Below are 14,861 nucleotides of genomic sequence, written 5' to 3'. Positions count from 1 at the left end.
ATGGAGCAGCACACAAAATATACCACATCTTATTTGCAAGACCGTAAACATTTCCGAAAGGTCAACATTTATGCCGTTGCAATTTCAATTCCTCGTTATGCCTTCCATCGATTTGAACTTTCCACTGGCGGAAGTATCATTTCTGCTACTGCAGATGGTAACGTCAATTGCAGAGCCATTGACCCACTAATTTAATCATTGAATTCAAACAGAACTGTCTCTGCTGGTGGCATCAAAGCAAATTAATGTCTCGTACAGCTTCCTCGTTCGGTACGGCATCCCTCGCCCTAGCCGGGCAACCGGAAAACACTCCGATGGACATTAACGAGATTGTCTGGAAGTGGCGTACTCAGCAGGGCAACGGTGATTTTCTGTAACGTATTGATCTCTTCTCTCCAGGCTGAGGACGAAAGCCGCCCGGGGGAGGGGGTTGCAGATTCCGCCGTAAGCGCCTTGGGGAGATTGAGAAGCGAAGCAAGCGGAGATACAGAACGAGTGAACCATAAAGTCACTTGAAATGTGAGAAAATCCTTATCGTTTTTCACGCGCGTACGGCACTTCTTCCGTTCTTTCTCCTTTCTGCACTAACAGGAGTATTCCTCTGACGTCTATGTTGATTCGTGGAGACTTTTCACCACAATTCAAGTCATACACGAGAATGTTCACGCTGTGCCGGGCATTGAGTTCCGATCGACATTGCCGTCCTGAATTGGCGTAATTGAAGCGACAGCTAAATTGTTTGTTTGTTGATTTTTCCACTTAACTCCCCATCGCAGTGAGTGGGTTCGAGGGATTCTTTCTGGGTCAATCGGGTGAGGGCTTTTTCATAGAAATACTCTCCCGATTCGAATCTAGGCTAAGTATTCCTATCACGAGGCACAAATTGATTTCAAGAGGCCGATAAAAATGCTCAATAATATGTTTTTGTTGGAATCAGTTGTGCATGTCAGGTTTTGGGAAAAGTACGCAGGACTTTAAAGCATAGTTCATCTTAAATCTGGACTCATTAAAACGGGACTATCTCGGAGCTATGTGAACGAAATAAAAATGTTATGTACTCAAAATGTAGGTCTTTTATTGCACTTCAAATAAAAAATAACAAAAAAATTATTCCGATGTGGTTTTGATGAAATCTCGAACTTTTCGGCGAATATCACTCATCATTGTTCGGACACCATGTTCGCTGACCTCAGCGGCCATTTTGTTCCACCATCTCTTCTTCTCTGTTGCATCCCGAGTCGTCCTACCATTCTTCTTCATCTTCGGCTTGACAATTGCCCAATATTTTTCGATAGGGTGGAATTGACGGCAGTTGGGTGGGTTGATGTCCTTTTCGACAAAATCCACCCCGTTGTCTCGATACCACTGTAGCACCTCTTTGCTGTAGTGGCAGCTTGCCAAATCTGGCCAAAACTTTACTGGTCCTTTGTGAGATGTAATGTACGGAAGAATACGTTTTCTCAGGCACTCCTCTTTGTACATTTTGGAGTCCATGGTCTTGTTTGTCACAAAAAGCGGAGTTTTTCGACCTTGCAAGATCAAACACTTTCTTGCAAACTTATCGGCAAAAACGAATTTGAACTTGCCGGGGACATCACCCCGACCAGTGGCTTTATAAAATTTTTGGCCTGGAAGCTGCCCAAAATCCATCTTCACGTACGTTTCGTCATCCATGAGGATGCATCCGTCGTACTTCGTTAGAACCTTGTTGTATAACTTCCGGGCACGTCCTTTGGCTACTACATTCTGCTTCAATGTCCGGTTTGGCTGCTTACTGGCCCGATAAGGTCGTATTCCTTTGCGCAGACGAATCCTTCTGACGGTGCACCGGTCGGCATTAAATTTCTTGGCGATGTCATAGTCCGACTGCCCTGGGTTTGCCTTGATCGTTCTCAACACCTTCAAATGCAGTTTCCGATCCTTAGTTCCACTATGACGCTTGGTATGAACCTGCCGATCGATAGTATGCATCTCACGGAAACGTTTGAGAACGCTGCACACGGTCGATTTGGCCATTTTCAACGATTTCGCGATTTTTGAACCTAACCACGTCGGGGTTTTGACGTGGGTGTCCAAAATTAATTTTCGTTTCGCGGCTTCCATCACGTGTAACTTTTTTGAAACAAAACGAATCGTAATGAAATTTTCAGCACTGATAGAGGAAACATTCCAAAACAAAGTGCTGTCAAATCATTCTAGATCCGACCACTAGGAGCGCTGTGGTATAATACAGTGCGTCCAGATTTAAGATGAACTATGCTTTAGTGTCAACTCACACGCAGTTTGCGGAAAGCCACCCATACTGGAATCTGGAAGATTGAACAGATACAGGAGGGGGTTCTCCAAAGCGGTTTATCGATGATACAATTGCCAATGGTACCTCCGATATCAATGATTTCATAATACGCAATATATTTTTTTCTAATGTTCAATTTATGTATTGTCAATTGTTAGCTAACAGCTCATTAAGCGGAAACTGCATTTTGACAATAATCGAGTGTATCGGTCAGTGAACGTACAAACAGCAATCATCTAAAATTGAATTTTGTACAAAAATTTACGACGAAGTTACCGAAATGTATGAATTATTCATTTCATCTGACTTTATGATGTAAAATTTAAACTGGAAGAAAGCAGTCAACGTCTGGTAAAAAGCATCACATTTTTATGTTAATCACTGTAATAAATACATTGAAACAATCAATAATAATAATTAAATAACTGAAAGTTGACATTGTCCATCATTGCACAATGGTCCAGGAGATGCATTTAAGTGGAAATTAGCATATAGAGCTCGACAGTTATTCTCTAGACAAAAACTGTCTTCGACAAAGTTGTTACATATCAAAGAGCGCTCATTTTAATGTTGTCTAAAAAAGGGTGACCAAAATCTAACTTTCTTATCTTTATAGATAGAGATTTTTTCTATCCAAAATATATATACAGTCAAAGCTCTCTATAGCGACAACTTTTATAGCGACAAATCTCTCTATAACGACATTTCCAAAGGTCCCTTCAAAATCGCATAGAAATTCTTTTCTTTATAGCGACATTTCTCTATAACGACCATTCCCTGTAGCGACACATTACCGCTCATACATATCATTCTCTATTGCGACAATTCTCAAGGTCACGCCAACAGTGCAATAATAATGAACTTGATTGAACTTAGTATATGACTATGAACGAAAATAGTCTATATTATGTTTTGTGAACGATTAAATGTTCGTGCGCAACTAATATTAATATTCGGATACTTTACAAAAACAGAGAAATTTAAATTTGAAACATCACTCAACTTGAACATATATTCAGACGCGATTCTGCTGACGGTACATTTTCATATATGTATTCAAAACTCTGCTGCACATAATTTTAAGCTGTACCATATCGTAAAGCGAAAGAGCAATGCAAAAAATAACTCTCGAAAGAGACGTGATCGCTTTGAAGCTCTTGTGATGCGCAATAGGAAACTAACTAAACGATACCGTGTGGGTAAAAAGGAATACAAAACAGATTAGCTGTTGTGGATCACGTGTACTCAAAATGATTCTGGCGCAAATAAAATCCATTCCGCCCAAACAGTGCTAGGGCGAGGCAAAAAAAGAGTGCTGTCAGTTTCCTTATCTTTGTTCAGTTTCGAGACATCTGAATTCAACACGAATTCAGCTCAGCTATCACAATACACACACATAGGAAACCTGTAAGCTGATAAAAGATAGGTAAAGCTTATTGAAACAAATCAATTGAAGCATTGTTGTACAAGAATCCCGTGCTTGAGGAAATAAAGTATTCGAATTGAACTTAAAACGAAAAGTATAGTCCGCGTAACTGTTACATGGTAAGCTTTTAAATTCATACTCACGCAACAGTTTGAAGTATAGTTTGTTTTAATATAAATTTCCAGTCCAAAATGAATTCAAAGACAAGAAAATCTTTCACGCTAAAAAATAAATTGGTTATAATTGAAAAATTTGAAAAAGGCATTAAAAACAAAACATTATCCAGTGAATTTAATGTGCCGCACAACACGATTTCATCCATAATCAAAAATAAGATCCAAATTCGTGAAAAGGTAAGAATAAAGGTTTTAACTGCTGATGTTCAATATACCAAAATGTAAAAAATTTACAGGCTCGTCGGTTTTCGCTAGAATTCAAAAAAACTCGCTCGGTTCAGTATGATGCCGTAGAAAAAGCTGTTATGCTTTTTTGCCAGCAGGCGATTTCGTATAATATCCCCCTATCTGGCGTGATCATAAAAGAAAAAGCCAATGAGCTCGCAGCGAAACTAGAGAAAAAATCATTTAAAGCCAGCGACGGATGGTTCCAAAAATTCGTCAAAAGGAATGGGCTTTCGTTTAAAACTGCAAGTGGTGAAAGTGCAGCTGTTGATGTCGGAGCTGCTGAGCAGTTCAAATCCGATGCGTTACCGCTATTGATTGCTGACTATAGCCCACAAGATATTTTTAATATGGATGAAACGGGTTTATTTTTCAAATGCTTACCCAATAAGACATATTGCTTCAAAAGCGATAAATGTCACGGAGGCAAAAATTCCAAAGAGCGAATCACAGTTGTTGTGGCAACAAATATGGACGGATCGGAAAAGTTAGAACTTTTGGTCATTGGTAAGAGTGCCAAACCTAGATGTTTTAAAAACATTAAGAACCTTCCAGTGATCTACAAAAGCAACAAAAATGCGTGGATGGTGAGCGCGTTGTTTGAAGAATGGATTTTAAACCTGGATGAGAGAATGGTGTCTGAAGGAAGACGTATCATTTTGTTCATCGATAATTGTCCTAGCCATCCAAATATTCAACAAAAATTAAGAAATTGCAGACTGCAATATTTTCCTCCAAACATGACTTCTGTGCTCCAACCACTTGATCTTGGAATAATTAAAGCTTTGAAAGTGTACTACCGCAACAAATTAGTAAGAGACCAACTGAATGCGATAGAAAAAGACGAATTGTTGAATGTCAACCTCCTACAGTGTGTTTGTATGCTAGCTGATGCGTGGCAAAATCATGTCAAACAATCCACAATTGTTAATTGCTTCGTCAAAGCTGGCTTTGTGAAATCAGATAATTTGATTTGCATCAATGAAAACAGCATTGATAACGACCCACTAGAGGAAAATGTATTCCGATCGAATTTTGAAGCACTCGCTGAGCAAGGTTTTGATTCTTTTGAAGGTTTGGTTATAAATGGATATTATTTTCAAATATCATATAAGGTATAATCGACATTTGCCATTTTCAGACTACGTGACTTTTGACGACAATTTATGCGAAGGAGCAATTTTGTCTGACGAAGACATCATAAAAACAGTGCAAGAGCAATCATCTATTGATAACGATGATGATGAAATTCATTCAGTACCTGACGATGTAGTTGACAATGAAACTATAAGCACACCCTCTCAAAACCAGCTAGAAGATGCTTTCCAAACGATTTATGCTGGTTTATTAACTAGCAAAAAATTACCAAAGGACAGCTTTTCAAAATTTTTTGATTTAAAGAAAACTTTGTTGGGGGACAAATAAGCTGAATTTTGTGTCTTGTTTAATGTTTTGTTTCAATTTTTTCTGTTAATTCCTTCGTTAATAATATAATTGATTTGTTTCGCATGGACTTGAGCGTTTCTCTCTTTATAACGACATCCGGATTCTCTATAGCGACAGTTTTTATAGCGACATTTCTCTATAACGACGGTCCCTTGCGATGTCGCTATAGAGAGCTTTCACTGTATTTTTATTAAGGCTTATATGGCGTCAGCCTAACGGGGCCGGGAGTTCAATATTTCGACAATGTTTGCTTACAACTATGTTAGTAGTATGTAACCGATTACTCGCGGTTGGCTCGAGGTTAGTATTACAAGTGTTCTCATAATTGGGATGTTGCAATCTTCAATGCTCTGTACGTGTGCCCGACACGGGATACTTCCTATTGGGATGCAGCTGAAAAAGTAAATGATGCAGCTAAGTCAAAGTTTATAGATCGGATAGGAGGGATATGAAACAGGGACACAACGAAGGAAACATCATTAAACGTTGACATCAGCGTTTGTTGAGGAACAGGTATAGATGGAGCAGGAGATCAGGATCACGGCTACCTAAGATATCCCGGACGGGGATATCCGGTTGTCTGCCAATGCTCTAGAGAGCTGAGAGCGGGCAGCATGGAACCGGATGCACGACCAGACAACATGCTCGATGTCGTGGTAGCCATCGCCACAATAACATAGATTGCTTTCTGCGAGCCCAATACGATAAAGATGCGCGTTTAGGTTGTAGTGATTGGACATAAGCCGACATACAATCCCTTGAACCATGCAGATAGAGATAAACATAGTTCGACAATGTTGTAGCCCGAGTTATTTTAAGCAACATTGTTTACCAAAGTTTGTTTTCTATCTCTTTGAATAACCGATATTGCACTTTTTTCTATGTTGCGTTAGGGTCACCATGAAAATACGTTATTTTTTGCTCTAACTTTTATGCTTGAAATTTTACATGCAAACTATTGTCAGAAGACTTATACACTCTGTCCAACTTCTATAAGACCAGGTGATGATCTTGCTGCTTTGTGCCATTGTAAACAAACAATGCTTCAACTTATATTCAAATGTATTGGTATTGGTGACTACCATACACTGCGTGATTTTCATATGTGTGTGTGCAAGCGCTGAAGTAACCCAGATGTTTTGTCTTTTTCAAGTGTCAAGTTTCTATAAGACCAGTTACATTTTTTACGTTGTTTTGGTTGTTTTGTTCAATAAATCTGGAAAATGCCGGAGGGAAAAGTGCTCACGGAGAGAAAAGAAAAACAAATCCATGCATTTCACCAAGAAAATGTTAGTATCAAAGAAATTTCTCGTCGGGTTGGACGATTTCATCAAGTAGTGCTCAATTATTTGGCGCATCCTCAAGGATACGATAAGAAGAAGTGAGCTCCACGTAAATCGAAGCTCTCTGACCGGGATAAGCGGGAAATAGCTAGAGCAGCTTAAGCAAATAAAGCAATATTTCAATTGTGTGTGCAACCAGAAAGCTCAAGACAGCTCTCACATCATTCAAGTATTATACAGGGTTTTCCAACTTTAAATTCCGAAAGTAAATTGAAATAAAACACACTTAGAATTCGAATTTCGATGAAACTTTTATTTCAAATTAAAGTTTGGTTTATGCCATTATGTGTGAAATACAACATCATTCAAATGGGCTTCCTCGCACACCTTGATCCGGAACAGGTAATTTTCGATGACTTTTCGGCACATATGGAGCGGTATCTCGGTCATAACTTAACGAATGTTGTCTTTCAAATGTTTAAGAGTTTGCGGAGAGTTGGCATAGACACGATCTTTCGCATAACCTCACAAAAAAAGTCTAACGGGCTCAAATTGGCATCACCAAAACGCGAAATTATGCGTCCCTCAAATTTCGTTCGCAATATGGCCATGTTCGGTCGTGTTGTGTGGCACGTGGCGCCGTCCTGCTGAAACCACATGTCATCCGTATCCATATATTCAATTTGTGGCAAAAAAAAAATCGGTTAACATGCGGCCATAGCGCTCACCATTCACAGTTACCGTCTCGCCGTCCTCATTTTCAAAGAAATACGGCCCGATGACTCCACCAGACCATAATGCGCACCAAACAGTGACTTTTGGCGGAAGCAATGGTCTCTCAACAATCACGTGTGGATTTTCTGAGCCCCATATACGGAAATTTTGGGTATTCACATAGCCACCAAGCTCGAAATGTGCCTCATCGCTGAAGAAAATTTGATGCGAAAATTCAGCATTTTGCTGCTGTTGTTCGTTCACCCAATCGACGTATGCCCGACGCATTCCATGGTCACCACGCTCTAATTTTTGTACCAGTTGGACTTTATATGGATGTAGGTGCAAGTCCAAATGCAAATTTCGCCACAATGATGTGTTTGACAAGCCCAATTGCTGAGCACGCCGTGGAATCGAAACATTCGGGTCATCCTCCACACTGGCAGCAACAGCAGCAATATTTTCGGCCGAACGCACATTACGATGATGCACAGGTTTCACAATATCCGCTACGGATCCAGTTTGTTCGAATTTACGCACTACATTAGCAATTCGAGTATTACGGACCAAAATCCGTCCGTAATACTCGAAAAACATTTGCCGGTTTTCATCATTTTTATAGTATAATTTAACAACATTAACACGTTGTGCGATGCTAAAACGATCCATATTGTAAAATGGCAGACATTCAACTCACGATATGATGCTTTGGTTGACAGCTATGTCAAACGGTTGTCAACGTGGAGGCGATCTGGCGTAGTGGTAACATCCATGCCTCTCACGCAAAAGGTCACGAGTTCAATTCTCACTCCCGACATTCTTCCAAAAATGGGAAAATCACTATAATACAGATAAAAAAAAAAAACGGTTGTCAACGCAGGGCTGTATACTTTCGGAAGCCCGAAATGGAAAACCCTGTCTAAATGTTCTGGAATCCTCTCTCCTACCGTTTTTGCGTGGATATCGTCACAAAAAAAATTCACATTCCAGCAAAACAATTCTGGTATTCATACCAGCAAGGTAACTAGAGTATAGATTAAGGAACAAAAACTTAATTTTTTGGACTGGTCGGCTTGCTCTCCATGTTTAAATCCTGTTGAAAATCTTAGGGGGATCCTTGTACGCAGAATTTACACAGAGGGAAAACGGTACAACACGACTGAAGAGCTCAAGGTCGCAATTTCGGGAGAATAGAAGAAATATGGAGAAATCCGTTCAGCAGAATTTGGTAAATATTTAGTATTCAAACACGAATTTTCAAGGTTATTAGTAAAAATGGCAAGGTTACCAATTATTGACACGTAAATCAGCCGATCGTTTTGAATTTTTCATTGATAATACTTATGAATTCTGAAGTGGTCTTATAGAAACTGAACAGCTAAAATTATCATATTTAAGCACAATGAATAAACAAACAACTCTTTTGAATGAAATCGACGTTAAATATACTTTATTCTAAGCATTCAACAATGTATGAATGTATCTTATTGATATTCTAACTGTTTGTTGTTTTTTTTTTTTTTTTTTAAGAGGTGAGGAACGCTCTACCAGCCTTACCTGGGAAGGGTTAACCCAGACGTCGAGTGGGGATCGCACCCACAAAAACCAAGCCCTCTACTCGTTGCCTTATTCCCCCTGGGACCACATCTAGGCGACTACTTCAGGGGGCGGCTGTGCTCATGCACTTCTCGAGTTTTCAACGCTAACTAGCGTTGTCCTTCCCTTTTTCTCAATATTTTTTTCTTTCCATTCGTTTTTAATTCCACTGCGCTGATGTCCTCTTCGCAGGCATTTTGAATTTACCCGTCGAGACGTGAACCGATTAGGAATTGCCCTCCTACTTGACGCGCAACCGGTCACAGCCACCCTCGCGGGGTTTCTCACCTGTCGAGACGTGAACCGATTAGGAAGCGCCCTCCAACTTGACGCGCGCCCCGTCACAGTCACCCTCGCAGGATTTCTCTTCCCAACGGAGCGCCGATTAGGCAGTGCCCTCCAACCTGACGCGCACTCCGTCACAGCTACTCTCGTGGGGTATTCACCATTTTGATCGTGGCTTCATCCTTGATGCTCGTTCCTTCGAAATGTTCGCGGTGTTCCTCCATCCAGGCCACGATCAGGCGTTGTCAGGTAGGCCTTTTGCTGTTCTCCGCGGCAGTATCCGTTTACCTGTCGAGACGTGCACCGATTAGGAAGCGCCCTCCAACTTGACGCGCGCCCCGTCACAGTCACCCTCGCAGGATTTCTCTTCCCAGCGGAGAGCCGATTAGGTGGTGCCCTCCAACACAACGCGCACCCCGTCACAGCTACTCTCGTGAGGTACCATCTCTTGCAACAGCCGTCGCCGTTGTTCACCTTTCACCGTCGGACGTTGTCAGCACTTTGGTCAGCCCTCCACCTTCGCTGCAGCTCCGACATGATTTGTGTGATTGCACTGCTCACGGCATTCCGGATCATCTCGTCGCGACACATCTCCTCCACAATATTCTCGACATGAAGTGCAGGCAGCCCCTCGCGCCTTTCGGTGAACCTGGGACAGACAAAAACGACGTGCTCCGGTGTTTCCTCCATATCTCCACACTCCGGACAGAGGGGTGAAACTGCGTGCCCGAACCGGTGTAGATATTGCCTGAAACAGCCATGCCCAGACAGAAACTGCGTCAAGTAAAAGTTAACTTCACCGTGTTTCCTGTTCAACCAGGTCGAAAGTACCGGTATCAGCCTGTACGTCCATCTACCATTTTCTGCCGTATCCCATTCATACTGCCATTTGTCCAACGACTCCGCTCTCATCAATTTCCGGATACCTCTGCTTTCCCGTCGCTTGTAGCACTCGCTATCTTCCGCCAGAGTGATGCAGATGGGAATCATTCCGGCGATTACACACACAGCTTCTGTCGAAATGGTCCTATAAGCACTTACGACTCGCATGGCCATGAGTCGGAATGTGCTGTTCAGCTTCCTCCGATTTCGGTGGGTTTCCAGAGCCGCCAACCAGGCAGGGCCACCATACCTCAGTATCGACGAAGATACACTTGCCAAGAGACGCCTCTTGCTGCTGCTTGGGCCAAAGCTATTTGGCATGATCCTCGCCACCACGTTGATGGCCTTTGACGCCTTCCCACATGCATAGTCGACGTGCTGGTTGAAGTTCAGCCGGTCGTCGATCATGACTCCGAGGTACTTCACCGCCCGCTTCGAAACGATGGTATGTCCTCCGACCGATACCTCTGCCCGCAGCACTGCCTTACAATTGCTCACTAACAGCACCTCGGTTTTGTGATGTGCCATCTGGAGCTTTACGCTGTCCATCCAACTACCGATCATGTCTACAGCCTCAGTCGCCAACATTTCCACCTCCTGAAGCGTCTCGCCGATTACCGTTGTTACGATGTCGTCCGCGAAGCCCACGATCTCCACACCTCTGGGTAGCTTCAGCCTTAGAACACCGTCGTACATCGTGTTCCAAAGCGTAGGACCTAGGATGGAGCCTTGTGGAACTCCCGCCGAGATATTCTTCACTATCTGTCCCCTGTCTGTGTTGTATACCAGGATCCGATTCTGGAAATAACTCCTCAGTATCCTGTACAGGTAGCTAGGGACCTTCAATCTGTGTAGCGCCTCGGCGATGGCCTCCCAGCTGGCACTATTGAAGGCGTTCTTCACGTCAATCAAAATCACCGCGCAGTAACGGTCGCCTCTTCGTTTTTGTTTAAGCGAGACCTGAGCTTTCTCGATAACTGTCCGAATAGCGTCCACTGTCGACTTTCCTTTCCGGAACCCGAACTGCATTTTCGACAATCCGTGGTCATCCTCCGTGCATTTCACCAGTCTGTTGAGAATAACCCTTTCCAAGAGCTTTCCCAAAGTATCCAACAAACAAATAGGCCTATACGACGCTGGATCTCCAGGTGGCTTTCCTGGTTTCGGGAGCAGCACCAACTTTTGTATCTTCCATTCCGCAGGGAAGAGACCGTCATCCAGGCATTCTAACTGTTTGTGTTGAAATGAAATAGAATCAGGGTGGTCTTATAGAAGTTGGACAGAGTGTAGAGCTCACCAAGACAAGCATTTTGCAATGCAGAACATGTCAATATCTCAAATCGATTTTCAGTTATTGATATTTTTTCCCCAAAAATACGCTCTCTTCAATTATTTACCGAAGCATTGGGATCAGACTGTCCACTGCCTTGGCGCCGAGGAACGCGCCAGCATGTTTCTCACCACTGGGAATTACGTTCTCCCCGTCCGGTTTGAAAGGCGCTGCACGACAATCTTGACCCAGAAACTGTGCTCGAATTTGCGAAAATTGAATTATCGATCAGGAAAAAGGTCACCAATAAGCCCAGAAACACTTCTAAATTCACACAAACTATCACGGACAAAATCAATTCACTTATTACTATTCCTAATATTACTTTAGAATGCATCGAACTTTTTGAAATAACTATTTAGTAGAAGGTAGGCATTCAAAAGGTCCGATGATCTGCTGCTCAAGGCGATTCTAAAGAGTGTCTCACATCAAATTGCATAACGAATAAACGTTGTAGAAAATTACCTAGTTGACCGATTCTTTTTTAAATTTTCAGACAATAAAATATATCCCATGATATATTTATTTCATTCAACTTCAATACCATAACCTTTGATCGCACCTCACGTTTAACTCCACTCATAAGGTTCTGTCCAAAATCTGGCTGCAGCTTCTTTTGTACGGTAACCCACTTTTTCTTCATGTCTTCCTCAAATTTGACCTTTTTGGGATGCTTCCGTAGTGCCCTTCATAATAGCTTCATAATAGCCCAGTATTTTTCGATGGGTGTTAGTTCCGGTGCGTTGAGGGTTACCATCTGTCCCGATTTAGCAGGACATGTCCTGATCAGAATTATTTTAAGTATTATGTTTTTGATTAAAACCTTTTTTTATTGAAAACCAAAGTGTTGTGAGCATATTAGATCATCCACGAAATTTTTCAAACATGTATTTTCATTTAGAGATTTTTTTTCACTAATCACGGTGTTGGTTTTGTGTTTTGTTTCGATATTCCAAGATAATTTTTTCTTCAAATGTATAAACGAAAGTGTCATTTTATCGACGAATTGCGCCAGAAGTACCCCTTTTTTATAAAAGAACACAAGGATTATGAAGCCAGGCTTGCAAATGTGATACATAAGTGTCGGTGGCCCATGGCGGCATTTAGATTTAGCATTTAGATTTTTGTTGAAACAAAAGTTTGAACTCAACAATGAAACATTACAGGTAGATCTGATGAGGAAAAGCATATCCAAATACCGAAACATTGCTGTGTGGTGCAGAAATCCAACCGCTCAGAAAATTTGGGTTGCAGAAAGAGTTCTTGCGGTTCATACCCGTGGCTTGTACTTCGGTACTATAGCACTTGATGTTTGATGAGTCCAAAAGCCAAAAATCTTCTGTGCTCGACAGAACCATCATCTCCGCAGTATTTTCACCACATGGATCGCCCAAGAAATATGTTAAATAAAATCATAAATTTCACGTGTTTTTATTTATTTACTAGCTGACCCGGCAAACTTCATCCCGCCCAAAATTTATTTTTCGTTATCACATCCACGTTTTCTTACTTTTTCTTACGTTTTCCATATACCAAATTTGGCTCCTTCTGCTTGATTAGTTCTTGAGTTATGAAGAAATTTGTGTTTCATTTGTATGGCAACCCTCCATTTAGAGAGGAGGGAAGGGGTGCCAAACCACCTCAGAAACGTTTCTTGCCCTCAAAACATTCACATGCCAAATTTGACTCCATTTGCTCGATTAGTTTTCGAGTTATGCAGAAATTTGTGAGCAGATCGCTTACCAAATCGTGTATTTCTTGGCAAACTTTGAAAGTTTCTGCTTCCTTGCGTCCTCCGGAACATAAAATTTGTGCTGGGCGATGAAGAACAGTAGCCCCTGAAGCTGCCGGAAGTCCACCTTGACGTAGGTCTTCGTCAGGCTTCGTCAGTTCGTCACTATTTGGGGCCTTCTGCACTTGGTACGTATGCAGTCCCTCCCGGTTCTTGGCTCTCTGAACGAAATAATTGGACAGATTCAACTTTTTGGTCACATCCCTGATCGAAGCATTGGGATTCCGCTTAAACACTATCACGACACGCTTGCGTTTTCGATCGCTATAGAACATCCATTCTGACCGCATTTCTTCTTCCGTTCGATGCTCAGAGTTTCGTAGTAACGCTTGATCACATGACTCACCGTTGACTGCAGGATTCCGAGTTGTTTTTCGATGTCTCCATGAGAGAGTTAAGGATTTCTCAGACACAAAAAATCAATTCGTGACGTTGCTTTTCGGGTGACACAATTTTTTCCAATTTTGCGAAAAACTAACAGCGATAAAATTACAGTGTAAACAATACACTCTAAACTACTTCTACCCAAATTTTCAAGAAAAAATACCCAATGGATAATTTTCAACAGCGTTTTTTTCTGTGATATAATTGATGTAGGACACCCTCTATATCAGTTCCACAATCCCTATTGATAATGCACGTCTGACCATTGGCAACGGATGAAATAAACGATGCTTACGTATGGTTCAATCATACACAAACACGCTCCACCTAATAGTAAGAAAACAGACGCGAAATATCTCCAGCTCGGTTTTGAGAACAAAAATATTTGCTCAAATATTTGCAGGGGTTAGACACTCCACCCCTCTCTAAAGGGGGGCTGCCATACAAATGAAACACAAATTTATGCATTACTCGAGAATTTATCAAGCAATGAAACCAAATTAGGCATGCGAAGGTTTTCAAAACGTTTCTATAGCGAATAGACACTTCTCCCGTCTTCCTGAGGGAGGAGGGGGGCTGCCATACAAATGAGGCATACATTTCCGCATAATTCAAGAACTAATCAAACAAATGAAACCAAATTTGGCATGTGGAGGTTTTAGGGCGCAATAAATGATTCTATGGTGGTAGATACTCCTCCCCCTTCTCTTAGGGTGGGCTGTCATACAAATGAAAAACAAATTTATGCAAAACTCGGAAACTAATCAAGCAAATGGAGCCACATTTGGCATGTGAAGATTTTAGGGGGCACAAAACGTTTCTATGGTGAAAAGACATCTCTCCCCCTCTCTAAGGGGAGAAGAGGGGAGGGGTCCGTCTTTATTCTATCATGTTTTCTGTATCAAACATTTATTCCATGTAACGGAGAAACATGTTATTTGCAAGTGGTTGCAAAATCGTGAACGAGAATTTTGTCTGAAAATAATTTGATATTATAATGAAGAAGTACTAGGATTTTTTTTAGTA

The 14,861-nt window shown here is 41.6% G+C and overlaps 2 protein-coding genes across 10 annotated transcripts in view; both read left to right on the top strand.

Moving 5' to 3' along the window:
- LOC129762992 (uncharacterized) overlaps positions 1 to 14,861 on the top strand; it is a 464,623-nt gene that overhangs the window by 278,841 nt on the left and 170,921 nt on the right. The window lies entirely within an intron of this gene.
- Positions 3,956 to 5,728, top strand: LOC129762993 (tigger transposable element-derived protein 4-like). Its single transcript, XM_055761665.1, has 2 exons — positions 3,956 to 5,197; positions 5,265 to 5,728. Exons 1-2 carry the CDS (start codon positions 4,204 to 4,206, stop codon positions 5,546 to 5,548), a joined length of 1,278 nt encoding a protein of 425 aa, XP_055617640.1. The 5' UTR covers positions 3,956 to 4,203; the 3' UTR covers positions 5,549 to 5,728.

Source organism: Toxorhynchites rutilus, chromosome 1, assembly GCF_029784135.1.
Source record: "Toxorhynchites rutilus septentrionalis strain SRP chromosome 1, ASM2978413v1, whole genome shotgun sequence".
NCBI lineage: Eukaryota > Metazoa > Arthropoda > Insecta > Diptera > Culicidae > Toxorhynchites > Toxorhynchites rutilus.
Note: the sequence above shows the minus strand (reverse complement) of the source record. Positions and strands in the feature narration are given on the sequence as shown.